Genomic DNA, 27,620 nt, shown 5'->3' with positions numbered 1-27,620 from the left:
TGAGGCCCTCCTTTGTGTGCCTCCTCTACGAGAGCTCTGGAGGGTGGCAACATGGGAACAGGGCCTTTTCAGTGGTAGCCCCCGTTTGTGGAATGCTCTCCCCAGGGAGGCTCACATGGCGCCATCATTAGGCTCCACCAGGCAAAACATTCCTCTTCCCCCAGGCCTTTGGATGATTAAACAATTGATGCCCTTTTAAATGTGTCTGTTAGGGTTATTTTATTATTAGTAGTATTATGTTAGGTATTTTGTGTTTTTGTGTTGTAAACTGCCCTTTGAATGAAGGGCAATATATCAATTTTAATCATAATAATTATTATAATGCGCTTGTGTGCACACATGCAAAGAGAACATGAGGGTCTCTAGGGTGAGGTCTCTGTTTGCATATATGCACACATATAACACAATGCCGTTCCCCTCCATGTCAAATAAATAAACACAGAATATTTGTAATACTTATGTTTTATTTAATTTATATTTTTTTATTATTATTATTATTATTATTATTATTATTATTATTAAAAAGGTATAACTGTTTAGTTATCCTTGGGATAACAAATGCCAGAAGAAACTGTTCCCTAACGCTACCCATACTCATCCGTGTGTGTACAATATCAATCTCTCCGCTAAACAAAAATTAAAGGAAGTTTGCCAGCCCTTAAGAAAAATTCCCACATCCACAACTGGGCCTCGCCTTTATTAGGACCCAGCGAAGTGTCACAATAGGAAGCAAGCCTTCACGTTTCCCAGAACTTTTCCTAAGTTGCAATGTTAAAAAGGAGGAGGAGGAGGTCTGGGTGAGCCCAGAAAAAAGCTGTCTTGATCTTGCGGCCACAAATATCTGATGTTGAGCAAGCAAACTTCTTCCTGCGTGCTGATGTGGCTTCTCCTTCCTCTGAGCCCCCTTGCAGCCCCCCTGCCCAGCCGGATCTGCTCCGGAGGGTCTCCCAGCCCCCAGTGCACAGGAAGGGATTTAACAGCCGGAGAGAATGGGGCTTAGCAGGTGGGGTTGGTGTGTGTGTGTGTGTGTGTGGCTGCATTGCAAGGCGTGAACAGCATCATTTTTTACCCTGATCATTAGTGTGGCGTGTCCTTTACGATCGCTCCCTTGGGAAGTGCAATTTGGACTGCTGAGTCGCTGGCAAATTCATCATTTTTTGTCCCGCTGGGGACGGTGATGATGATGGCGGTGATGGTGCGATGCCTGCCTTTTTGTATTCTGCCAAACCTTCGCTAAGAAGCATCTTGAAAGCTCACAGTCCCCCAGCTGGCGGTCAGGAAATAATCAGAGAGCATCAGCTCTCTGGCCTGGGGGATTCCGCCAGGCTCTGACTCTCCTCCTCAGTCTGGAAAGCTGTTTGGTCTAAGAGCGCAGCAGAGGGCAGGGTTAGGTCAAAGTGCGGGGAGGGGGGAGAGAAAACCCACCCACCTCTGTTTATCACTGGCAGCCAGCTTCCTGCGCTGTCGGGAAAGAGGCCACTGGGTGTAACGTTCATTCGGTAAAGGAAGTGCTTGAAAAGCCCCTCTGTGCTCCTGCTGCAATAGTAGTTGTGCAGAAGAGAATTTTGGCAAAGCGCAGCTTCTCTCGCCGTCGTCTGGGAGTTAACAGGACAAACTGCGCCGGCCAAAATCCTTCCTTCGGTCCAACTGTTGGCGTCTCTGCTCATCTACGAACGACTGCTTTGTTCCACTCCATCCTGCTATTTTCGCTTCTCTCGATCGCACCCACCTACACTCGCAACTGAGAGAACTGGCATGCCATCCGGGCGAGGGAGCCATTTGTTGTTCAAGAACCACCTCCATTTGGCTAAAAAATAAATAAAAAGGCATCCACTTGGTTGTGATTTCTGGAATGCCTGAAGTCCCTGAATTGTTCTTCAATGGAATAATAGAATCATAGAAATGTAGGGTTGGAAGAGAACCTAAAGGGTCATCTAGTTGAACCCCGTGCAATGGGGGGAAAAATATCCCCCAAAGAATCATCTGTTTCTGGGAAGCCCTGGCTCTTACTCCTCAGCCGGACACTGACGCTAGTGACCTCTGTGCCTGGCATTTTTTACCATCTGAACCTGCAGAGAAGTCCCTTGCGGCTGGCTCTCCTAACACTTTCCTCCGTTTCAGCGAGTGGAAGGGACTGAGGTGGGTGGACCATATGGATCTGGGTAGCTACTGGTGGGTGCTGCTGGTTTCTCAGCCGAGTGTATTTCGTGATGCCAGGAGATTGGAACAGCCCTTGCTGGGTTTTGACTCCGACCTGTCCAATGTGCTAAGCTTCTGTGCTTTCCCCCCAAAAGGGCCTGGAAGAGGGGTCATTTCAAACACCCAGGGAGGCAGGAGAAGGTCTGCTTCATTCGCAGAAGAAAGGGGTCCGTGTGCTTGGCTCCTCTCTCCTTTGGCACCAGGGTCTGTGGAGGCCCCTCTCTCCTGGGGACCAGGTGCCTTTTCCCAGGTGGGAGCAGGGCTCTGATGTCCTCTTCGTCAGTAAAAGGCGATGCTCCATACTTGCGCTCAAGTCTCCGGTGGATCTGTCAACAAGAAAAAGGGACGGGGAGTGGTGAGCGAGCGTTCCTCCCAAAGGAACCGGGGCCAGCAAACAACAGAGTAGTAAAACAATACCAATAAAAAATAAAATAAAAACCTATTTAAAAACAGGACAGTTCGCAAGAGTTCCTTTGCCATTCCGGCCACACATGCATGTCTCGCAAAAAAGAGGGCAGCAAGGATGCTTGCAATTACACAATGAAAACATAGAATTAGCCTTTCAAAAAAGCCCAGCAAGTTACTAGTCCTTATGACTACGAAGGTAATCTTGGAACACATGCAAATTAATCCTTGGCGTTGTATAGGTGACCACCAGGGAACCCCATCTGTGCCACCCTGACAGAAGAAAGGTGGGGTACAAAGGCAAGCAGTCCAGCTCCGAGGGCCTTCTGGTGGTTCCCTCATTGCGAGAAGTGAAGCTACAGGGAACCAGGCAGAGGGCCTTCTCGGTGGTGGCGCCCTCCCTGTGGAACGCCCTCCCTTCAGATTCAGGATGGTAGCCAAGTTGGCCTGATGCAGTAGAAATATATATAAAAAATAAAAAAATTGTCTAGTAGCACCTTAGAGACCAACTAAGTCTAAGACCAACATCCCTTCAGATGTCAAGGAAATAAACAACTATCTGACTTTAGGCAGCCCTGTATAAGGAATTTTTAAATTTTTAAATGTTTGATGTTTTATTATGTTTTTATATTTTGATGGAAGCTGCCCAGAATGGCTGGGGCAGCCCAGTCAGATGGGTGGAATATGAATAATAAAATTATTATAATTATTATTATTGACAATAAATAAGCAGACCCATCAGTCATGGCTCTATAATAAAAGTTGGAAGAATGACAACATCGACAATGGCCACCAACTTTGCAGAGATTGAGAGGCGAGGGATTTGCGTAATGCCAAGTCAGAGATATGACATCATCATGCAAACTTTGTAAACAAGCGTGAACCGGACCGCTGTCCGCCCCTGTGATCTGTCTTTTTCTGTCTCCAGCACACAAGACAAAAAGCAGATGATTGCAAGCATCCTATTTCCGTCTCCCGCTCATAATCCTTTATTTCAAATATGCCCTTCCCCAACATAAGGCTGTCCTTGCCCGTTCAGCGGGATGCAGGCCCGTGGCATGGCACCTGCCTGGCACACACAAGGTTCCAGGTTCAAATCCCTGGCATGAAGGGCAGAGACACCACCTGAGTGCCCAGGGAGTCAGTCGGCTGGATGGAGTTATGATCTGACCCGGTACGAAGCAGGTTCCTATGTCTAAAGGGAAAGGTCGCAGCGCAGAGGTAGAACACCTGGTAACTTTACATGCAGAAGTTGCCAGGTTAAATCCCTGGCACTATGTCCAGGTACACCTGGGAGAAACCCCTGACCTGGACTCCTTGAGCCTGACTCAAATGTTGGGCTCCTATTCGCTGCACTCTGTACTGTGGTACCTTGGTTTCTGAACAGCTTAGTTCACGAACAACTTGGAACCTGAACGCTGCAAAACTGGAAGTTGGTGTTCTGGTTTCCGAACATTTTTTCAGAAGCCGAGTGTGCTGTGTTTCCTGTTGCGCTGCTAATTTGCGTCGCCCCATTCTAATTCAAGCCATCCGTTTCCGATTGCAGTGCGCTAAGGTGATATTTGGAGCTTATATTTGGTGCTTTTGTTTTTTGCTATTTATTTAGCGTTGTTTTGTTTTTAGGCTTTTTGTTTTTGTGACTGTGTAGATCCCAGTTCAGCTACTGATTGATTGAGTGACTGCGGAAATGGATAAAAGCCCCCCATCCAAACAATGACTATCATCAGTGCAGGTAAGGAAAAAATAATAATTTTAATTTTTATCATCTACCATATTGTTTTATTTATTTTATAGTACAGTACGTTGGTTATTGCTTTCATCTTATGGATGAATGGTCTCGTTAGATAGTAAATTCATGTTAAATTGCTGTTTTAGGGGTTGTTTTTAAAAGTCTGGAACGGATTAATCCGTTTTGCATTACTTTCTTGGTTTTGGAATGCTTTGGTTTTGGAACAGACTTCCAGAATGGATTAAGTTTGAGAACCAAGGTACTACTGTATTCTCATCCCTCCCGCCACCTGCCAATCAGCACAGACAGCACCAAGTCAGATGCACTAAGAGCTTGACGAGGCAGCAGGCAAACTGCATCTGAAGGATTGATGGCATGACTGAACCACCCTTCATTCTATAGGATCCCGGGGTTTGTGCAAATGACAGGTGCTAAACCATCAAAATATAAAGATTAACGCAGCATCCAAATGTTAAACCGTCTCTGTCTATGCCCAAACCCTTCGCAGGCATAGCACATCACATGTGTCTCCTGCTCTCACCTTCTTCACAGACCGGCTGCCCCCGTACTCCTCCAGCTGTTGACGGAAACCTGGGTTGGGATTGGCGACGGGCCGGGCTGCCTTGACAGCCTCCAGGGCGTCGTGCCAGTTCAGCTGTGTCACGGCCATGACGTACGCAAGGACGATGGTGGTGCTGCGGGAGATCCCTGCGAGGCTGGAGGCAGACGGAGAAGCCATCAGAAACCTCTGCCTCCCCTCCTGGCCTGTCGCAAGGCCCTCTGCCTGCATTCCCACCCACCAACAAACGCGAAGCCATGCTTGAGACCTTCTTGTGGGGTTGTTATTGGGCGACAACCAACCTCCTAGAACCAACATGCTTAAGTCTGATCAGCGCATGAAGGGGTTAAAGCCATAGAGTCAGGTGTCCTGCCAGGCTTAGCTAGGTGACTCCCTCTTTCCTTGGGAGGAAAGTAATCAAGCCTGTTGTTCCCCTTCCCGTCTACCTGAGAAGCTCAGCGTGTGAAGATGCTAAGCTGGTTGCTGCAGCTCAGCCGCATGGCTCTTACAAGCCATCTTGCATTCCTATACCAATAATTTAGGGACTTTCACCACCGTAACAAAGCCAAGTTTTTCCACCTGTGTTTTCTGACTGCTGTGTGGGAAAGCACATGAATCTGACCTTTGGAGAGTTTGTAAGTAAACCGTTTTTAACTTATCAAACGTCTGGTCTTTTCCTATGATGAGGGAAGAGGGGACTGTCTTGGAAGTCACATATTTTAATGGTCTGACAGCCTAGATTTCTGCACTTTACTTGCTGAATGATTTGTGAATTCAAATTTTTGCTGGGATTCTCTGGCCAAAGAGTACTTCCCTAAAGCCTGGATCTTGGCGTCCACATGATTCGGCATTCTCGATGATTGAGATGCAGAGGAAGGAGAGGAATTTAAGGATTAGGGCAATACCCGAGAGTGAGGGAGACAACCTGGTGGATTATCTAACAAAAAAGTTTTCGGAGTTTTGGCAAAAGGATTTGGAGGAGGAAGAATTTAAGATAGAGAGTGCATTCAGACTTGGCACACGACAAAAAAGGAACAAAGCAAGAGATTGTCTGATAACGTTAAGATCAAAAGAAGAGAGGGATAAAATTTTGGATTTGCACTACCAAAGAACCTTGCAAATTGAAAATTCCTCTGTGGAAATTTTTAAAGATATTCCGAAACAGATTTTGGAAGCAAGAAATCAGTATAAAAATTTGGTGGTGTTATTGAAAAGGAACAACATACCATTTAGGTGGGAATATCCTCAAGGCCTATCCTTTAAATATAAGGGAAAGAAAAGGAGAATAAAGACGGTGGAAGATAAAGACAAGTTTTTACATCAACACGAAAAGGAACTCTGCAAGAGGGCGGAACCGGGACAAGACCATCCAGGAGGAGGAATTCTGGACAAAGACAATTTACCATACAGACCGAAACCACCAACAGAAGAAGAAGAACTACTCGGAGCAGTAGGAGGAGAAGATAAATAGAATGACCATGGCTCTGCAGCTTCTAAGTTGGAATTGTAATGGTCTAAACATCCCCCGAAAGAGAAAAAGTGTTTTTCATATATTAAAAAAAGAACAGTTGGACTTGATTTGTTTACAAGAGACCCATGTGACGAGGTCACATAGGAAATTACTTATCAATAAAAGATTGGGACAAGAATTTATTTCATCAGACAAAGTAAAAAAAAGAGGAGTGGTGATATATGCAAAGGAAAAATTGCAACCGAAACTAATTTTTAAAGATGAACAAGGAAGATATTTGGCAATTGAAATTCAAGCTCAAGGAGAGAAATTCTTGATTGTGGGAATCTATGCACTGAACGAGGGGAAAGCTGAATTTTTCAAGAAGCTGCACGAGACATTGACGGATTATATGGACATAAATTTAATATTGATGGGAGATATGAATGGAGTAGTATCAACTAACATGGACAAATCCCAAAGACAGGTAGTTACAAAAGATGGAAGACTTCCAATTTTTTTTTTTTTGAAATGACTGACAATATGAACTTGGTTGATATCTGGAGAGTAAAACACCCACTTGAAAGTGAGGGAACCTTTTATTCTGAAGCTAAAATGACATGGACTAGAATTGACCAAATTTGGATCACTGGAGGAATGGCACCTAAGATAAAAAAAGTTGAAATCTGCCCAAAAACATGCTCCGACCATAATGCGGTAAAGATGGTGATGGACCTTACAACAACTGGTAGCTTTAGATGGAGGATGAATGACACATTATTTAGAGATGAGGAAGTTTGTAAAAAGGCCCAGAAAACTTTAAAAGATTATTTTGAAATTAACATGAGGACTAAGGTAGAAAAAAGAATAATCTGGGACGCAAGTAAAGCAGTGATGAGAGGATTTTTGATACAACAGAATACAATTAAAAAGAAAAGCCAGAATTATAAGAAAGAATTTTTTTTGGAAAAGATAAAAGAGGGGGAAAGAAAACTGAGATCAAATCCAAAATCGCAGGATATCTTGAAAGAAATTAAATTATATCAAACACAATATATGGAGCTGATGAATCAAGAAATAGAATGGAAAATTAAGCAAATGAGACAAAAGACTTTTGAATCAGCTGATAAATGTGGTAAATTGCTGGCTTGGCAAATAAAAAAGAGACAAAAATTGAATACTGTTACAAATTTAGAAGTGGATGGAAAGAACATTTACAAACCAACAGAAATTAGAGATTGCTTCCAGAGATATTTTAGACAACTTTATACACAAGGGCCTCAGAAAGATACTGATATAGAACAGTTTTTGGAGAAAAATGGACTGAGAAAGATCTCACAGGAAAGTAAAAGAATCTTGAACCAGGAAATAACAGAGCAAGAAATAGAAGCTGCCATTCAGAATATGGCATTAGGCAAGTCTCCAGGACCGGATGGATTGACTTCCAAATACTACAAGGTGTTGAAAGAGTGGTTGATACAACCTTTGAAGGAAGTTTGTAATGAAATTTTGGAGGGAAAGAGGGCACCAGATACGTGGAAAGAGGCCTTTATCACACTTATACCGAAGACTGAGACAGAAAAGACTCAACTTAAAAACTACCGTCCTATCTCCTTATTAAATGTGGATTACAAAATTTTTGCTGACATTTTAGCGAAAAGGTTGAAAGTAGTTTTGATGGAGGAGATTTATGGGGACCAAGCAGGCTTTCTCCCGAGAAGACACCTATCAGACAATGTAAGGAACTTAGTTGATATTTTGGAACTGTTGGAAGGGAATATCAACACTAAAGCAGTTCTGATATTTGTGGACGCGGAGAAAGCCTTTGATAATATTTCTTGGAGTTTTATGATGAAAAATCTTCAGGGGATGGGGGTAGGTCAAAGGTTTGAAAATGGTATAGGTGCGATATATTCCGAACAAAAGGCAAAATTAATTGTAAATAATGTCGTTACAGAAGAATTTATTATAGAAAAAGGGACACGTCAGGGATGCCCAATCTCTCCATTATTGTTTATATTGGTCTTGGAGGTTTTGCTGAATATGATTAGAAAGGACCAGTTGGTTAAAGGAATACAGGTCGGAGCGAAACAATATAAATTGAGAGCATTTGCAGATGATCTGGTACTTACATTACAAGAGCCTGAATCCAGTACTAAAAGAGTTTTAGAATTAATTCAAGAATTTGGTCAAGTGGCAGGATTTAAATTGAATAAGTTTAAAACGAAGGTTTTGGAGAAAAATTTAACAACATTGGAAAAAGAAAAGTTTCAGAATGAGACAGGGTTAATGGTGGTCAAGAAAGTGAAATATTTGGGGATAAATATGACATCTAAAAATCTGAATCTATTTAAAGATAATTATGAGAAAACTTGGACAGAAGTAAAAAAAGATTTAGAAACTTGGTCAAATATGAAGCTTTCCTTGTTGGGCCGAATTGCTGTTATAAAAATGAATGTATTGCCTAGAATGTTGTTTTTGTTCCAAACACTACAAATATTGGATAAGATGGATTGTTTCAAGAAGTGGCAGAAAGATATCTCTAAATTTGTCTGGCAGGGCAAGAAGCCTAGAATAAAATTTAAGATATTAACTGATGCGAAAGAAAGGGGCGGATTTGCCCTGCCAGACTTTAAACTGTACTATGAATCAGCAGCTTTCTGCTGGTTGAAAGACTGGCTACTCCTTGAGAATACTGATATACTGGACTTAGAAGGTTTTAATAACGTTTTTGGGTGGCATGCATACTTGTGGTACGACAGGGTTAAAGTTCATAAGGGTTTTAAAAATCATATTGTCAGGAAAGCATTATATAGTGTCTGGATCAGATATAAAGATTTGTTGGAAAGTAAAACTCCGAGGTGGTTGTCGCCAATGGAGGCAAAAGCCGTCAAAAAACTTAATATGGAGGTTAATTGGCCGAGATATTGGGAAATTTTGGAGCAAGAGGGGGACAGATTGAAACTGAAAAGTTTTGAGACGTTAAAAGGGAAAGTAAGAGATTGGCTTCATTATTATCAGATAATGGAAGTTTTTAAAACAGACAGGAAAATTGGCTTCCTGGGATTTGCTGGGATTCTCTGGCCAAAGAGTACTTCCCTAAAGCCTGGATCTTGGCGTCCAGGCTTTTTAAACCTATTTTTCCTTGCCAGCCAAAAATTATGGAGCATGAACCTCACTTCTAGAAAAGCCCTGGACCTCGAGGCAGCACTAGAGGATCCCTGGCAGGGATATGACTCAGTGTGACGGGAAGGCAAATAGTGAGGGACACCCTTTCTGAAGAACATAAGAAGAGACCTAGTGGGACAGAAGGGGTGGGGCAGGGAAGCAGAAGGGCAAGGACCTGTACATGTGCTGTGGGGGGGGGGGAGACAGAATGGCTCTGTTACCCGCCCCCCCCCAAGCCTTCATCCTCCAGGTGAGCAAATACATCAATTTTGCTTTCTCATCTTTTGGGACAAGTTACATCCCCACATTTCCATATCAGTTTGTACAGTGGGCACTCGGGTTGCGAACATGATCCATGCGGGATGCACGGTCACAACCTGCAGCGTTCGAAACCCGCAGCGCCGCATCTGCGCATGCACGGGTTGCGATTCGGCACTCCTGCGCATGCGCAAAGCGTGATTTAGCACTTCTGCACATGCGCGACCACTGAAACCCAGAAGTCAGCCGTTCCAGTACTTCCAGGTTTCGGCGGGTCCGTAACCCAAAAAAACGCAACCTGAAGTATCTCTAACCTGAGGTATGACTGTGATTCTTTCTTTAATTTTTTTTTAATCCTCATGAAATTTCTCCAGCATTTTAACGCAAATTCTTCTAATATGCAGTTTTTAAATGCAATTTCCCCCCAATGCATTTTTTTTTTTGCAAATAAACTTTCCCCGATAAGCATTCTTGTATTATATTTTTTCGCTAATATATGCAGTTATATGCACAACTTACTGTGTGTGCAATTTTAGTACACATCGCTGAAATGTGCAAAATCTGGAGAAGTGCCCAGGGATTTCAAAGGTTTCAAAGGATGGCTATTGTTCCTATTTGCCAAATGTTTCAAAAAGTGCAGAAAGTGCTGAGTCAAACTTCTCTGCCAGCCCTCCCTCCAGGTGGTGTTGGACTCCAACTCCCATCAGCCCCAGCCAACATAACCCAGTGCCCAGGGATGATGGGAGTTGTAATCCAGCAACATCTGGCAGACCATAGTAGGCTCTGCAGGCGTCCTGTTTCTCCCAGGGATCCACCAGGTGCCCCCCCCCCAGAAAGCCCACAACAGCCGAGTGAAACAACCCCCAAAAAAGTGAACCCACCAGTGAACGAGGCAGTTCCCTCCATGCAGGCGACAGGAATGGATGAAATGAATGCATTTCTTGAAGTGCTTCTTGCTGGAAGGACAAAAACAAAGCCAAAACAGTGTGTTCAATGCCAGGCTACCAGATTTCAAGAGCAGACTCTGTACAACCTTAGCCCCAAAAGACCATGGGATGGAATAGAATCAGAGAATTGTCCCCATGGATCATCTAGTCCAACTTCCTGCAGTGCAGGAATAACTCTGACTAGTTCTCAAAAGTTAAAGGTCCGTATAGTTAAAGCCATGGTTTTCCCGGTAGTGATGTATGGAAGTGAGAGCTGGACCATAAAGAAGGCTGATCGCCAAAGAATGGATGCTTTTGAATTCTGGTGCTGGAGGAGACTCTGGAGAGTCCCATGGACTGCAAGAAGATCCAACCTCTCCATTCTGAAGGAAATCAGCCCTGAGTGCTCACTGGAAGGACAGATCCTGAAGCTGAGGCTCCAAGACTTTGGCCACCTCAGGAGAAGAGAAGACTCCCTGGAAAAGACCCTGATGTTGGGAAAGTTGGAGGGCACAAGGAGAAGGGGGCGACAGAGGACGAGATGGTTGGATAGTATCTTCAAAGCTACCAGGATGAGTTTGACCAAACTGCGGGAGGCAGTGGAAGACAGGAGTGCCTGGCGTGCTCTGGTCCAGGGGGTCACGACGAGTCGGACACGACTAAACAACAACAAGCTCTCAAAAAATAACTCTTACTATGCCCCATCACCCCACATGGAACTTCTTCTCTGCCCCTCTCCTCCCCATAGGGTTTGGATCTGAAGCATTTCAGCTTGAAGCTGCACTTTCAGTCAAAACAGAACCAAAACTTCCTGACCTGGTTTTTGCTTCTTGCGCAAATTCAAAAGTTGCAGAACTGGAGTGAAACGATACCATCGAGATCTTCCTGCAGGCCATAGGATTATATAAGTGATCATGTTTACTGGGACTCTGCACATGGCTGAGCGACAGGTCTGCGATGTGTTACATGCGCGTTCCTCAATGCATCAGTTTCAGTTTTGCAATTGATGGCGGAGGAGAGAACACAAGCCTGGCCGCGATTGTGCAAAACGTGGCAGACTCCAACCCAGATTCCCAGCATCTCTGACTTCTGTCTCGTCAGGATTCAGGTTCAGTTTATTAATTTGTTTGCTGAAACACTATTTCTCCCCTTCTTTTCTCAACAGTGGTGCCCTCCCTGAGGAACACCCTCCCATCAGATAAGTAACTATACAACTTTTAGAAGAGATCTGTTTAGGGAAGTTTTTAAATGTCTGATGTTCTATTATGTTTTACATGTGCTGGACGCTGCCCAGAGTGGCTGGGACAACCCAGCCAGGTGGGTGGGGTATAAATAGTAACATTATTATTATTATTATTATTATTATTATTATTATTATTATTACCGTTACTTACATGTTGGCCTCTGGTGTGTCTGGCAGAGCAATGCGGAGGTAGATGATTCCCTGGAAAAACAAACATCCAATGACTGAGATGAGGCTCCCAGGAGGAAAGGCAGCAGTTCAACAGGTGCAGCGCCTGCCATAAAGTCCCAGGTTCAATCCCCCAAGGCATCTCCAGGTAGGATTGGGAATGTCCCCTCCCTAAAAGCCTGGGGAGCTGCTACCAGTCCGTGCAAACAATACTGACCTGAATAGACCAATGACTTGACTCATTAAAAAACACTTTCCTAGGTTCCCTTGTATCTGGGCTGAGTTCAGGAGGAATTCCAAACATTTTCTTTATATCTTGCTCTGCGGAGCCGGAGGTGATCCAAGGGGGGGGGTTTAAACTTTGGGTCTTTTGCATTGCACCCCCGATCTCCTTCTGCCCAATTTATAACTGCTCTTTCTTTTTTCTTATAAGGCTGATTGGGAGGGGCCATAGATCCATGGTAGAGGAATACAGAAACAGCAGAAGTTGAGTTATACAAAGTCAGCTCATTGGTCTACTCGTCTCTATATTGTCTACACTGACTGGCAGAAGCTCTCTAGGATTTCTTCCCCCTCCCTTCTTTAATTATTAATTTTATTAGTATTCTCCACACAACAACAACAAATGAAAAATAACAATACACAAAAACAAGGATAAAAAAATCCAAATCTTACAAAATAATAATATAAACACTAAAAAGAAAAACAAACATTGACTTCCACCAATCCCACAGCACCTCCTTTACCTCTCATTGTGTCTTCCTGTTTTCCTTATCGTCTCTATCCTAGCATCTAGATATAAATCCCTCTTTCTTATCACTTCACAAGCTTATTCCAGACACAGCCAGATTTCTGTCCTCGAACCTTGGCTTTTAAGGTACTGTATTCATTTAGGCACTCCCATTCCTTTTTCGCTTCACTTTTTGGTTTTTGTCTTATTATATCCGTCAATTTGGCTAATTCTGAATATTCTGAACGCTTACATAACCACTCTTCCCTACTTAGCCACCAGGATTCTTGCTGCAGACGTCGCGTATAAGAAAAAAATAGTTTTATCTTTTGGAATATCATCATTTAAAATTCCTAAAAGGATTTCAGGCAGGGAATCTGTCTGGAGATTCCGGGAATTGAATTTGGGACCTTTCTGCTTTCAAGGCAGAAAAGTTACCATCATGCTATAACTCCAGCCCTAGCAGCTGGATAGAGCCTGTGTAAGAGGAGACTGCGAGGAGATATGATAGCCATCCGCAAATATCTGAAGGGCTGTCACATGCAAGAGGGAACAAGCTTGTTTTCTGCTCTCGAGGTTAAAACCTAGACCAAAGGATTCATGTTACATGAAAGGAGATTTCAACTAAAGAGCAGGAAGAACTTTCTGATGGTAAGATCTGCTCAACAGTGGGACTGTCTCCCTCAGGAGGTTGTGGGCGCTCTTTCCTTGAAATGCAGATTAAAACTCACACCAGCTTTCTAAACTTTAAAGGTAAGGGTAAATTGTACCCCTGACCGTTAGGTCCAGTCACAGACGACTCTGGGGTTGCGGCGCTCATCTCGCTTTATTGGCCGAGGGAGCCGGCGTACAGCTTCCAGGTCAGGTGGCCAGCATGACTAAGCTGCTTCCGGCGAACCAGAGCAGTGCACGGAAATGCCGTTTACCTTCCTGCCGAAGCGGTACCTATTAATCTACTTGCACTTTGATGTGCTTTCGAACTGCTAGGTTGGCAGGAGCAGGGACCAAGCAACAGGAGCTCAAGCTGTCGCGGGGATTCGAACCGCCAACCTTCTGATCAGCAAGCGGTAGGCTCTGTGGTTTAGACCACAGCATCTCAAATTCTAAACTTGAGGCTTGTCTAAATAGGAATGTTTTTAGCAGGCGCCAAAAAGAGTACAGGGAACGTGCCTGTTTATCTCAATAGTGTGCTCCCATACAGCTCCCATGGGACGCGGGTGGCACTGTGGGTTAAACCACAGAGCCTAGGACTTGCCGATCAGAATGTCTGCGGTTTGAATCCCCACGACGGGGTGAGCTCCCGTTGCTCGGTCCCTGCTCCTGCCCACCTAGCAGTTCGAAAGCACATCAAAGTGCAAGTAGATAAATAATAATAATAATAATAATAATAATAATAATAATAATAATAATTTTTTATTTATACCCCACTCTCCCCAGCCAAGGCCGGGCTCAGAGCAGCTAGGTACAGCTAAATAGGTACAGCTCCGGCGGGAAGGTAAACAGCGTTTCTGTGCGCTGCTCTGGTTCGCCAGAAGCGGCTTAGTCATGCTGGCCACATGACCTGGAAGCTGTAGGCCGGCTCCCTCGGCCAATAAAGCGAGATGAGCGCCGCAACCCCAGAGTCGGCCACGACTGGACCTAATGATCAGGGGTCCCTTTACCTTTATACAGCACCCAAAGGAGAAGGAATTTACAGCGCGACCAAAGGATTAGATCTGTCTGCTGCTTTACTACCCCAAGTGATGTCCAAAATCTACTGTTGGAGGCCACTGCCTCACATTGTCTCAGAGTAGCGCATTGAAACCCCCTCCCTGCCCTCAATAAAAACCCAACCCACTCATACCGGAATATATGGCTGTGCGGATTCATGGATGGAGACGATGTGGGTGATATTGTGCCTGCTCAGCTGGTCGAAGTCTTTGGCATCTAGGAGAAAGAGGAGGATGAACACAGTATGATTGTTTCAGTCGTCCTTATTTATTACCCAAGCAAATTAGGGGTGTGCATGCACAAACTGCTGATTGCCTGGCAAACCAGAATATGCAAAATCGCATGCTGAAATCATGTGCACAATAAGCCCTCACTTCAGTGTCAGACGACAGCAAAAGAACAAACGCTCAGTCTAACAAATTCTTGGATCCTGAAACAAGGAGAACATTCAGGGAAACCTCTAAACCCGTTCATGCTCAGGGGCGATGTGAGCTGCGTTCCAGCAACACCTGAGGGATAGCACAGTCTGTAGAGCATGAGATTCTTCATCTCAGGGTTGTGGGTTTGAGCAAAAGATTCCTGGATTGCGGGGGGTTGGACTAAATGACCCTCAGGGTCCCTTCCAACTGGAAGTCCAAAGATCCCCACACCTCCTCTGAACAATGGCCATCTAACGCTTTTGCCAGAAATAATGACTCAGAGCATTAAACATGCAGGTATGTTTAAGCAGGCCTCTCAAGTGGACGCCATTGCCATTCTAAGAGAACAAAGGAGATATTCACGGTGAGGTCCAGGGCCTCTTTTTCTAGAAAAATAGCACTGCATTTAAGGGCTTATCCAAACTTTGCTTTCCTCCGCTCTTTCCAGGAATGGTCTGAACACTCTTTTTTTGGCTCCGGGACTTTCCCCACAAAAACCTGCTCTTTAAAGCCCAATTGGTGCAAACAAAAGTCCATGGGAAACCTGAACTGACATTTGCTCCGATGCAGCTTTAAAGAGCGGGTTCTGTGGGGAAATTTCAGGGGAAAGCTTTGACACAGAGCATTGAAAAGCACAGACATCTGCTGGAAAGAGCAAAATGTAAGTGTGGATAAGCCCTAACATGAGACATTAGGGATATGGAAAAGCTGGAAGGTGGGCAGAGGAGGGTGACCAAGATGAACAAGGAAGACAAGCCTTAGCAGGAACGGTTGAGGGAGCTGGGTATGTTTAGCCCACAGAGGAGAATGACAGAATCATAGAATTGGAAGGGACCCCAAAGGTCCTATAGTCTAACCCCTGCAACACAGGAATCTCATCTAAAGCATCCATGACAGTTGGCCATCTGAAGACCGAGAGCTGATATGACAGACATCTTCAGATATCCGAAAGGCTATTGCATGGAAGATGGAGAAAGCTTGTTTTTCTGCTGCTCTGAACCAATGGATTCAAAGGACAAGGAAGCAGATTCTGAAAGGTGCATATAGTATTCTGTTAGAATGGGAAACAAAAGATGAGGAGGAGCAATCAGTCATGATCAAATGGGCACAAGATATGGGACATAATATACAATTGGAAGATTGGGAAAAATTATGGAAAATAGATTTAAAATTTACAGACTGTTCTCTTCTGAAAGAAAATTATATGAAAATGATGTATAGATGGTATATAACACCAGTACAGATTGCAAGAATGTATAAAACCGGATCAAACGTATGCTGGAAGTGTAAAGAAAAAGAAGGGAACTTTTACCATATGTGGTGAGAATGTAGAGAAATTTTAAAAATTTGGGAAATGATATAAAATGAGTTGAAGAAAATGTTTAAATTAACATTTGTAAAAAAACCAGAAGCATTTTTGTTAGGGATTGTAGGAAAGGCCTGCCAAGGAAAATAAAGAATTTATTTATGTATGCAACAACAGCGGCAAGAGTCTTGATATCACAAGGATGCAAGAATGAGGAAATCCCGACAAAAGAACAGTGGCAAGAGAAATTGATGAACTATGCAAAACTGGCAAAACTGACATACAAATTGTGAAACAAGGACAACTGCGACTTTAAAGAAGGGGAACTTTTTACAAACTACTTTAAAAAAAAACAACCAAAATGAATTGGACTCCTTGGCAGGTTTTGAATAAACATACACAAATTTATTGATTGTTAACATAAAGGTAAAGGTAAAGGGACCCCTGACCATTAGGTCCAGTCGCGACCGACTATGAGGTTGCGACGCTCATCTCGCTTTATTGGCCGAGGGAGCCGGCGTACAGCTTCAAGGTCATGTGGCCAGCATGACTAAGCCGCTTCTGGTGAACCAGAGCAGCACACGGAAACGCCGTTTACCTTCCCGCCAGAGCGGTACCTATTTATCTACTTGCACTTTGATGTGCTTTCGAACTGCTAGGTTGGCAGGAGCAGGGACCGAGCAACGGGAGCTCACCCCGTCGCGGGGATTCGAACCGCCAACCTTCAGATCAGCAAGCCCTAGGCTCTGTGCTTTAACCCACAGCACCAGCCGTGTCAATTGTCTTGGGGAGGGGAAAATGGGGGGGATGAAGATGATATGTTTTGATAATTTGTTGAAATTCTTAATAATTTTTTTTTTAAAAAAAAAAGGACAAGGAAGGAGATTCCAACTAAACATCAGGAGAACTTTCTGATGGTAAGAGCAGTTTGACAGTGTAACGGACTCTCTCAGAAGGTGACGGAGACTTTGAAGCAGAAGTTGGGTGGCCCTCTGTCAGAGAGTGAGCTCTTCTGCTGAGATTCCTGCATTGCAGGCGGTTGGACTAGATGACCACGGGGGAACCCCTTCCAACGCTACAGTTCCAGGAATCTATAAGTGAACAGGCAGTCAAGCACAGTCCTTGGGTGCCATGTGGCTTACAGGTTTTGAACTAACACACCCAAGGACCCACGCCTGCCTGCGCATTCCCATCTTTGGAACGAGTGCCTTTTCACAACGCAAACACAGGAAAATGCAACTTTCTCCAGAAGTTCCTCGAATTCCAAACGGGCAAGAAATACATGTTGGAGTTCTTGTTATTAAATATACCAAGAGGAAAGAGCACACTAAGAACTCAGACTGTTTTACAATTTATGTAAATTTAAAATATAATCATGTTTTCATGTAATATTTGATACTTCCAGCGTTGCTCCTGGGAGGGAGGGAGGAAGTCAAATGACACCAAGGTTGATTCAGAGAAAGAGTTTATTTTGCTCTCCGGATAGCAGAAGGCACTTGCGTGGTCAGTCCACAGCAAGTCCAAAGAAATGAGAAATTTCATGCAGTATCTCATATTACACACAGAACAGAGACTTTTGAAGCCTGTGAACTTCCGGGAAGATTCTTTCTCACAGCTAGTCACATCATGTGATGTAAACATCGAGCTGGTTTGCAGCTGCGATGCACTCATATCGTAACGTATATATCCTCCAGGCACCCTCTCCCCCCTTCCCCAGGAATTCAATCACGTCAGCTTATGCACATAAGTTGACATCCATGACCATAAACAGATATTCCTGTTCTGGTACTCTTGACCATAAAAGGTTGTCCCTGTTCCTATACTCTTATCTTGGGGCAGGAGGTCACCAACTCTAAGAGCGCTCCTGGCGCCGTTCCCAGGTCTCTTGTCAGACCTGACAAGGTATGTGCGTCTTTTTGCGGTGAGGATGTGAGATAAGACCCAGACGTGCCATCCCTGCTCCACTGGAACTGGCAAGGTTATCCATTGCCGTCATGGACTGATAAAGGAGAGGGCTTTGAGCACTTGTTTATACAGCTGGCTTTCTGTTTATACATTGACTCAAGAGCTCAAGTTAATGCATTTTAGAAATGCTTCCTTGGAGGAGTAAAAATGAGGATTTTGGATCCCGTTTCAGACTGACCCATTCCTTCCCCCTTCACATTGAAACAGGGCCCTGTCCTGGCTTCTGATCCGTAATTGACTTCTGACTTCTGCTCAATGATTGAAACTAAAACTTTCTCGTCAAATCTGACTATGGACTAACATGAAGTTACTGGTTTCTGATCCATAATTGGATAGACATATCCTTATGAGTATGTAAATTCTGTTTGAGTTTGTAATCTCTATTAGAGTTTGCAATCCTTGTCAGAATACATACTTTTGAATGGATTACAGTGGTGCCTCGCAAGACGAAAAGAATCTGTTCCGCGAGTCTCTTCGTCTTGTGGTTTTTTCGTCTTGCGAAGCAAGCCCATTAGCGGCTTAGCGGATTAGCGCTATTAGCGGCTTAGCGGATCAGCTGATAAGTGGCTTAGCGACGTAGCGGATCAGCTGATAAGCGGCTTAGCGGCTTAGCGGATCAGCTGTTAAGCGGCTTAGCGGCTTAGCGGCTTAGCGGATCAGCTGTTAAGCGGCTTAGCGGCTTGGGAAAAAGGTGGGGGGGAAGGGAAAAACCCCCGCAGGAACTCACAAGACATTTTCGTCTTGTGAAGCAAGCCCATAGGAAATTTGTTTTGCGAAGCACCTCCAAAACGGAAAACCCTTTCGTCTAGCGGGTTTTCCGTCTTGCGAGGCATTCGTCTTGTGGGGGACCACTGTAGTTTTTGTTACAATTGACTAATAATTTGCGAGTAGAGATCACTCCCACTATTGAAACTTATATTGGCCAGAGTTCTTGGTGTGATCTGTTCTCCAGGTCTCGTTCCAGGCAGGGCACGAGCAAACTGGCGATATTCCAGGCCTCCTTTTCCTCCCCGTCCTCCATGACACACACACTTGACATTCCTTCTGAAGCAAAAGCTGAGCCAAGCAGATTGTGAAACCCGTGGGGAAAAAAGACAGTCATGGAACCAAGAAATTACACAAAACCAAAAGAATTGCTGTGAAAATCCCTGAAACGAGAAGTAATCGACTATAGAATTGAATTAAATCCCAAGGGAGGTACTGAACAGGGCCAGGAAAGTCCTCACCCGGCAGAGAGGCCTGGGGGTGGGGAGCATTTGGCCCACAGACTCAAGATTCCCTACCCCTGTACCACAGAATCAGAAAATCATAGAGTTGAAAGGGACATCGGGGGATCATCTAGTCCAACCCCCTGCAATGCAGAAATATGCAGCTGCCCCTTATGAAGATCGAACCTCCACCTTGGCGGCATGAATACCACACTCTAACCAATGGAGGCATCTGTCATGGAGGCTTTAGCTGAGATTCCTATACTGCTGGGGGTTGGACTAGATGACCCATGGGGTCCCTTACCTGTCGAACCTTTTACTCAGCAGTTTTTCCTGCTGACATGCTAAAGAAAACACTAATGTAGAATAAGTATTTGCTTCTCTCCCTGCTGTCCCAGCATGTTTCAAATGGCGAAGTCTTCCCTGCCCTGAAAATGCAGCCACAGGGAAAGCCACAGCTGGCCTCTTTGGGCCTGCCAGGCATTGATTGGGCTAAGACAGGCACAGGATCCCTGCCAAGGTTCACAGCAGAATCTGAAAGAAACACAGGCCTCTATTATCCCTCCCAGGTTCTGCAGCACGCCCATTTCTCAGACGACTCACCTATGAAGTTGCCAAGGAAGAGCCCAGGGAGAATCTGTTGGACACAAAAAGAAAAGTCGCTGTCAGTTGCAGCAGCTCTGAAGGATTTCTGGCAGGAGTTTCTCTCAACCCTTCCTGGAGGGGTGAAATATACTCGGAGTCGAGTGTGGATTTCATGCTCTTTATTCAGCTCATAGTAGTGGGGAATGCAAGTTCCCCTGAAATGTCTGCTTTATATACATTACAGTATTTACACAATGGGCCCCACATGATTGGCTAATTCCAGGATTCTCCTGTAGGCCAATCAGGTTGCGGATTCACTTCCACCAGGAGTTGGATTGGGGGGCTCCTGCGGACCAATCAGACTGCTGCATTCTGAATCCTATTGTTCTAGGACCAATCAGATTGCTGCATTCTGGACCCTATTGCTCTAGGACCAATCAGACTGCTGCATTCTGGACCCTATTGTTCTAGGACCAATCAGACTGCTGCATTCTGAATTGCTCTGAGTGCAAACCATAAACATTTAAAGCACTTCCTCTACAGACTCCTGGGGGCGATAGTTTGCTAAGGGTGCTGGGAATTGTAGCTCTGTGATGGGTAAATTACAGTGCCCATAGGCAAAGTGCAAACACAGAACAACTTCTTCTTCTTTTTATTTCTTTTCATGGTACAGAGGCTCTCCCCAGGCTGCTGGAGGTTTCTCTGAATTCTGACTAGGGTTGCCAGACCTCCAGGTCCGACCTGAAGTTCCGGTTAACCTGGCCCTCTCCAGCTGGCAGGTGGAGGACTTGAACATCCGTGTCAGCAAGTGTGCTTTTAATTTAAAAAGAAACTTATTGAGAAGACTTTGCATGCAATTTTGAAGCTTTCGCCTAGAAGGAGCTGGCTGCAAAATATAGGATAGACACTTGGGTGGGGGGTGGTTCTGCGTTCCTCCCCGCCCCTGTCCCAATTAACTTCCATCTCCAGAGGCCGCTCCCGTGACATTGCCAGAACCTGTCCTTAGGTCTCAGGTTTGAGCCCTGACATTTCAGTGCCTGGGATGCTCTGGATCTGGCAACTCTGACAACATTCAGGCTCTGTGGGGCTTCATTCAGTGTGTGAGTGCCCTGAAACACAAGCATACATGACTCTTCCTTTTCCTTTCTCTGTGGTTCAAAGGCACCTGATCTCTCCAGGGCTGTTGGTTCCACACACCTCTGCATAGCTGTCAACTTACAGATTTGAAAATAAGGGACCAGCAGCCTCGGAAATAAGGGATCAGCAGCCAAAATAAGGGATTTTCCAAGCACAGTTATGTTCAACTTCTGAGCCCCTCCCAGCCAAAGGCAGAAAGCCCAGCCAGCAGCCAAACGAAGCCTCAAGCGGTGGTTCCCACAGCGCAGCAACCCGGGGATGCAGCAAGGAAAACCACCGTCACCTCTCCGCTGGGAAGCACTGAGCAAAGGCGAGTCCCCAGGCAACGCGGCCGATTTGATCAGCACAAGGCATGCAAGCTCCACCCCCTGTCGTTCTTAGACTCCTTATTGGTTGAGCAACGCAGCCAAGCAACACAGTTGGAGCCTCCCTCCTCCCTGGCCGGCAGGGAGGGAGGGAGAGGAGCTGCTTCCTTTGAAACCCAGGTAATATAAGGGACATCATCAATAAGGGACAGCAGCGGGGGCCCGCGCTGGGATAAGGGAGATTCTCACCAAATAAGGGACGGTTGACAGCTATGCATCTCTGTTTGTTGTGTGGCCAAAGTGCTGAACTCAGATTTTAGGAAAGCTGCAGGTCCTGGCAAGCTCTTAGGAGGTATGGGGGGTGGGTTGAAAGATCTGAGAAATCGAGAGCCTCCTATCGGCTCCGCTAGAATAATTCTGATTTCCTGGTGTTGGCTGGGTTTGGCCAATGCCCCTTTGCAAACCTGCCACAGTTGCTACCTCCATCACCACTGACCACAGACCAAGACCACCACTGATGGGGAGCAATGCCGAAGCACACTGCAGGATCCTTTGCAAGCTCTGGGCGGCCCTTCGACGTCCCAATTTTGGGACGTCAAAGCACAAAGTAACTTGACATTGTGACACCAGGTGGTTGGTAAAGGAGCAGCCTCGCCCACCTTTCAAATAAGGTCCAGGAGCATAAGATCTAGCTTACAGAAACAAAAACGGTTTCCCACAAGCTGCACTACAGCATACAGAATAGGCACCATGTGCCCCCTATTCTGTAAGCTCCAGCACCTCTTTGAAGATGAGAGTCATCCATAACACCATCTATTCCTCTTGGGAATGTGTGCCCAATAATGGCATTAAGGGGAAATGACTAGGAAAACCTCAAAGCTATATTGGTTGCCTACCTGCCCGCGGACAGTCTCGCCAGAGTGGTGCATGGTCTGGTTATCTCTCACTTGGACTACGGCAATGTGCTCTATGTGGGGCTACCTTTGAAGGTGACCCGGAAACTACAACTAATCCAGAATGCAGCAGATAGACTGGTGACTGGGGGCGGCCGCCAAGACCATATAACACCGGTCCTGAAAGACCTACATTGGTCCAGTACATTTCTGGGTACAATTCAAAGTGTTGGTGTTGACCTTTAAAGCCCTAAACGGCCTCGGCCCAGTATACCTGAAGGAGCGTCTCCTCTCCCATCGTTCTGCCTGGACACTGAGGTCCAGCGCCAAGGGCCTTCTGGCGGTTCCCTCACTGCGAGAAGCCAAGTTACAGGGAACCAGGCAGAGGGCCTTCTCAGTGGTGGCACCCGCCCTGTGGAATGCCCTCCCATCAGATGTCAAAGGAAAAAACAACTACCAGACTTTTAGAAGACATCTGAAGGCAGCCCTGTTTAGGGAAGCTTTTAATGTTTGACGACTATTATATTTTAATATTTTGTTGGAATCTGTCCAGAGTGGCTGGGGAAACCCAGCCAGATAGGCGGGGTATAAATAATAACTTATTAGTATAATAATTATTATTATACCCGTTCTCAATGAATCCTGAGAGGAAGGGCTGTGGAATCACCCCACTAAGGCTCCTTGTGGGATGGCAGCTTCCTGGAGAGTAGGAAGGCATATAATAATAATAATAATAATAATAATAATAATAATAATAATTATTTATTATTTATACCCCGCCCATCTGGCTGAGCTTCCCCAACCACTCTGGGCGGCTTCCAAAAGAATATTAAAATACTGTAATACATCAAACATTAAAAGCTTCCCTAAACAGGGCTGCCTTCAGATGTCTCCTAAAAGTCTGGTCGTTGTCGTTCTTTTTGACATCTGGTGGGAGGACGTTCCACAGGGCGGGCACCACCACCGAGAAGGCCCTCTGCCTGGTTCCCTGTAACTTGGCTTCTCGCAGTGAGGGAACGGCCAGAAGGCCCTTGGTGCTGGACCTCAGATGAACCAGTTTAGTTCTGCAACGGAGGCAGAATTTTGTTGCATTCTCAAGACAGAGATGGTTGGCAAGCTGGGTGGTTGCAGGTGAAGGTGGTTGCCTGCTTTAGACAGAAGCACAAAAAACAACCTCTGCATGTTGGGAGTGCTTTTGACCTCTCCTTGCTGTTGGATTCCCAGGAGGACATAAGAAGAGCCCGCTGGATCAGGCCAATGGCCCATCTAGTCCAGCATCCTGTTCTCATGGTGGCTGGCTGAGCAGTTGCCTGTGGGAAACTGGCATACAGGATTCGAACACAAGAGCAGCTCTCTCATAGAATCAGAGAGTTGGAAGAGACCACAAGGGCCATCGAGTCCAACCCCCTGCCAAGCAGGAAACACCATCAGAGCACTCCTGACATATGGTTGTCAAGCCTCTGCTTAAAGACCTCCAAAGAAGGAGACTCCACCACACTCCTTGGCAGCAAATTCCACTGTCGAACAGCTCTTACTGTCAGGAAGTTCTTCCTAATGTTTAGGTGGAATCTTCTTTCTTGTAGTTTGGATCCATTGCTCTGTGTCTGCTTCTCTGGAGCAGCAGAAAACAACCTTTCTACCTCCTCTATGTGACATCCTTTTATATATTTGAACATGGCTATCATATCACCCCTTAACCTCCTCTTCTCCAGGCTAAACATGCCCAGCTCCCTTAGCCGTTCCTCATAAGGCATCGTTTCCAGGCCTTTGACCATTTTGGTTGCCCTCCTCTGGACACGTTCCAGTTTGTCAGTGTCCTTCTTGAACTGGACACAGTACTCCAGGTGAGGTCTGACCAGAGCAGAATACAGTGGCACTATTACTTCCCTTGATCTAGATGCTATACTCCTATTGATGCAGCCCAGAATTGCATTGGCTTTTTTAGCTGCCGCGTCACACTGTTGACTCATGTCAAGTTTGTGTCAACCAAGACTCCTAGATCCTTTTCACATGTACTGCCCTCAAGCCAGGTGTCACCCATCTTGTATTTGAAGGAAACAGTGGCAAAAGACACCTGGGTAGCAGTTTGGGCTTGTGAGCTGCCTGTAAGCTTTCCTTTCAAGCCACATCCTTGCCACCGTCACCTGTGCACTGGTAACTTTGTACCAGAAGAGCCGTTGCTGGTCCCGGCCCTACCATTGGACAATGTGAGGGGATCACAGCTGCAGCCCCTAGCTGCCCCTCCTAAGCCCCCTGGCCATTGCCCTCTGTGGGGGACAGAGCTGTGCAGGCGACACAACCTACTGTTACCTCTCCCAAACTAATGTGTGAACAGGCACTATTATAGCCACCACCTAAGACCATGTACCTACGGGACCACCTCTCCTGGTATGCCCCACAGAGGACCTTAAGGTCCACAAATGACAACATTTTGGAGGTCCCAGGTCGCAAGGTGGTTAGATTGGTCTCAACTAGGGCCAGGGCCTTTTCAGTACTGGCCCCAACGTGGTGGAACGCTCTGTCCCAAGAGACCAGGGCCCTGCGGGACTTGACATCTTTCCGCAGGGCCTGCAAGACAGAGCTGTTCCGCCTGGCCTTTGGTTTGGACTCAGTCTGACCCTTATGTTTCCCTCCCCTTATGGTCTTGATCTATGGGCTACTTTTAAAATGAGGCTGCATTTTAAACTGCATTTTAACCTGTATTTTAAATTGTTTTTTCCCCCCTATTATGTTTTTACTGTAATTTTACTGGTGTTAGCAACCCTGAGCCCGGCTCTGGCTGGGGAGGGCTGGGTATAAATAAAATGTATTGTTATTTATTTATTATGATGTCTAAGAAATTAATTCTGCCTACACTTTGGAACTCCCTGCCTCATGACATCAACCAGGCACCTACTCTGCACTCTTTCCAGTGCCTGATAAAAACATTCTTGCTTAGCTAAGCCTACGCAGACATGAAGGTGTATGTTTTAATCTACTTTTAGTTTATTGCTCTTTTTAATCTTTTGACTGTTTCTACAGATAAGTTTATTGTTTCATTCTCTTTGTGAACTGCTTTGAGGGTTTCCCCCTCTAATCATGTGGTGGGAGAGAGCTGCACCATGTGTCAAACTCAAAGATCCAGCTGCTAGTCCAGCTGGCATCTGTGTCTGTCGTGGGGAGAGGGGTCCTCCCTCTCAAGCGGCAAAAATGTCTGGGTCCCACCCTGAGGGCTGGGATGTGTCCCTTAAATCAGAGGAGGTTCATTGTGGCAATAATAATAATAATAATATATTTATATGCCGCTCATCTGACTGGGTGACCCCTGTCACTCTGGGGGGCTTCCAATAAATTAAAAGCTTTGTGAAACATCTCTGGGACGTGGAGCTGGTGGCCCTAAGGATATTGCTGAACTCTTATAATAGGGACTGGTAAGAGCTGGACCCCAGCTATACTTGTTTATTTCATTTCCCAAGATTTATAAACCCCTTGCATACAAAATCTCAAAGCGGTTTACAAAAATAACAAAACCATAAAATTATCCATTTAAAAATCCCAGTTAAAAACGACTATTTAAAACATTCAAATAAGTAAATAAAGACTTGGACAGCCCTTGTTTTCCCCCCACCCACCCCTGCTTGAAACAAACCCTCTTTCTCAGCCCCCCCCCCCAGGCTGGTGCCCTCCAGAGCCTAGAAACCCCATCAGGCCTTGCCAGCCACAAAGGTACACTCCGTGGCAGTTTTGCCCAATCACATTCACCAATAAAGTTTCCTCTACGCATCATTAGTCATACCTTGTTCATGCCATTGCCCATGGTCCAAAGCACGCTCTAGGCAGAGAGCAGAAGTTGTCCTGGTGTGTGTGTGTGTGTGTGTGTGATTCTCTTCCACAAAATCCCCAGCAATAGGTATGGAGCAGGGGGCGAGGTTTTTCTCTCCCTAGGCCTGGCAGAGTTTTCCACTGCCCCCCTTGACTTCTTAGGACCAGGCAGGAGGTGGAAAAGATCTCTCCAAGGTAGCAGCTCTGTTTGCCCCTTGGGGAGCCGATAAATCAGCTGCGGACCTGCTTCAAACGCCCGGCCTCTTTCTCCTGCTCTGGAGAAAGCTCCTTTCCTCCAAGATGGCAAAGACGCTACTCCTGCAAATGCCCTTTTCCTGGCCGCCTCCTGTGGCTGGCACGCTGACAGCAGAGGATAAACTCCACCTCTTTCGTAATCGTGGGGGTGTGTTTGTGTGTGCCAAGGGCAGGCGGTGCTGCTGCTGCTCCACCGCCGGGACAAAGCTCCAGTGTTCAGAGAGAACAAAACCTTTAGTCTTCCTGGCTCTGTGACAAGCCAGGGCTGTTGGGGCATGCAGGGGAGATGCGCCTCCCTGCCTCGGAGGAACGGTGCGCAATTACGCAGCAGCCGGCCACTTCTCTGCTCAGTTCCCGGGACATCCCTGCAAAAAAAAAAAAAAAACAACAACCACAACCACAACGCTTTCTCGGGAGCTGTCCCAGCAGCACACAGGCCTCTGGATCATGGCAGGCCTCCTCTAGTGTAATGTTGCGCAGTAAGGAAGGCAGAAGGCTGATTGGGATCTGCAACTCGAAATCTGTGATTCACTCCACCAGGAGAGAGTGTGGGAGACCGGCAGAATGCAATGTTCCCGGCGCGGAATGTACGAGCGCAGGGCCGCCTGCCTGCCGCAGATCGAGTTACGCGTCCCTTTACGAAAATAGAATCGGCGAGGCACGAGGCCACCTTAGTTGGGCGGAGAGAGAGACCTCTCCGGAGCGATCGCCGGTGTTTCCTATTGGTTTAGGAGGAGGAAGAGCAGCAACGGAGTAAAATGGGATCGCGTGTGGCTGGCTCTGCCTTTATTTTTATTTTTTAAAATCTATCTTTATTAATTTAAAATAAATACATTTATGAAAAACAGACGTACATACAAGTAAACAAACATACAATCAAACAAATAACAGAAAAATCAAACCACCACACTATAAGATACAGTATAAGATTAATATAATTATCATCATATATACTCCTGGTATTGAAAACAATTATAAAATTTATAGGAAAGAAATTTAAAACTGACTTCCAATTAATCTCACTGTACTTTGTCTATCCATTACTTTATACCGCACAGTTACATATTTCTTAGATAATTTCTTTTTACCTCCCTACAAACTTATATTTATACAATACAGGGATCAGTCTAATTCTGCCAAGATGTTTCCTTTTATTCCATAGTTTTCTAAATATTCTTTAAAGATTTTCCAATCCTTACAG

The 27,620-nt window shown here is 45.5% G+C and overlaps 1 protein-coding gene across 2 annotated transcripts; it reads right to left on the bottom strand.

Moving 5' to 3' along the window:
- Window positions 1-461: 461 nt before the first annotated feature.
- Window positions 462-26,617, bottom strand: DUSP15 (dual specificity phosphatase 15). Of its 2 annotated transcripts, XM_083744758.1 has the most exons (7): window positions 26,139-26,617; window positions 20,047-20,080; window positions 14,679-14,761; window positions 12,089-12,138; window positions 10,650-10,724; window positions 4,875-5,049; window positions 462-2,525 (listed from the first exon to the last, which is right to left on the bottom strand). In XM_083744758.1, exons 1-7 carry the CDS (start codon window positions 26,157-26,159, stop codon window positions 2,310-2,312), a joined length of 654 nt encoding a protein of 217 aa, XP_083600884.1. In that variant the 5' UTR covers window positions 26,160-26,617; the 3' UTR covers window positions 462-2,309. The 2 variants fall into 2 exon arrangements, with proteins under 2 accessions (XP_083600884.1, XP_083600885.1); XM_083744759.1 differs by lacking the exon at window positions 20,047-20,080 and having other exon boundaries at window positions 26,105-26,594.
- Window positions 26,618-27,620: the final 1,003 nt, after the last annotated feature.

The sequence above is a fragment of the Podarcis gaigeae genome (genome assembly GCF_964106915.1).
Source record: "Podarcis gaigeae genome assembly, chromosome: 6".
In the NCBI taxonomy this organism is placed as follows: Eukaryota; Metazoa; Chordata; class Lepidosauria; order Squamata; family Lacertidae; genus Podarcis; species Podarcis gaigeae.
The sequence above is the reverse complement of the archived record's forward strand: the minus strand, read 5'-3'. Positions and strand labels throughout refer to the sequence as shown.

Excerpts from the sequence above, each read along its gene's own strand:
- DUSP15 (XM_083744758.1), bottom strand. The coding sequence starts at position 26,159 with ATGGGCAATGGCATGAACAAG. Across the intron at positions 20,081-26,138 it reads TGGGCAATGGCATGAACAAG|ATTCTCCCTGGGCTCTTCCT; the intron begins GTATGACTAATG and ends TGTGTCCAACAG. Across the intron at positions 2,526-4,874 it reads GCAGCCGGTCTGTGAAGAAG|ATCCACCGGAGACTTGAGCG; the intron begins GTGAGAGCAGGA and ends TCTTGTTGACAG.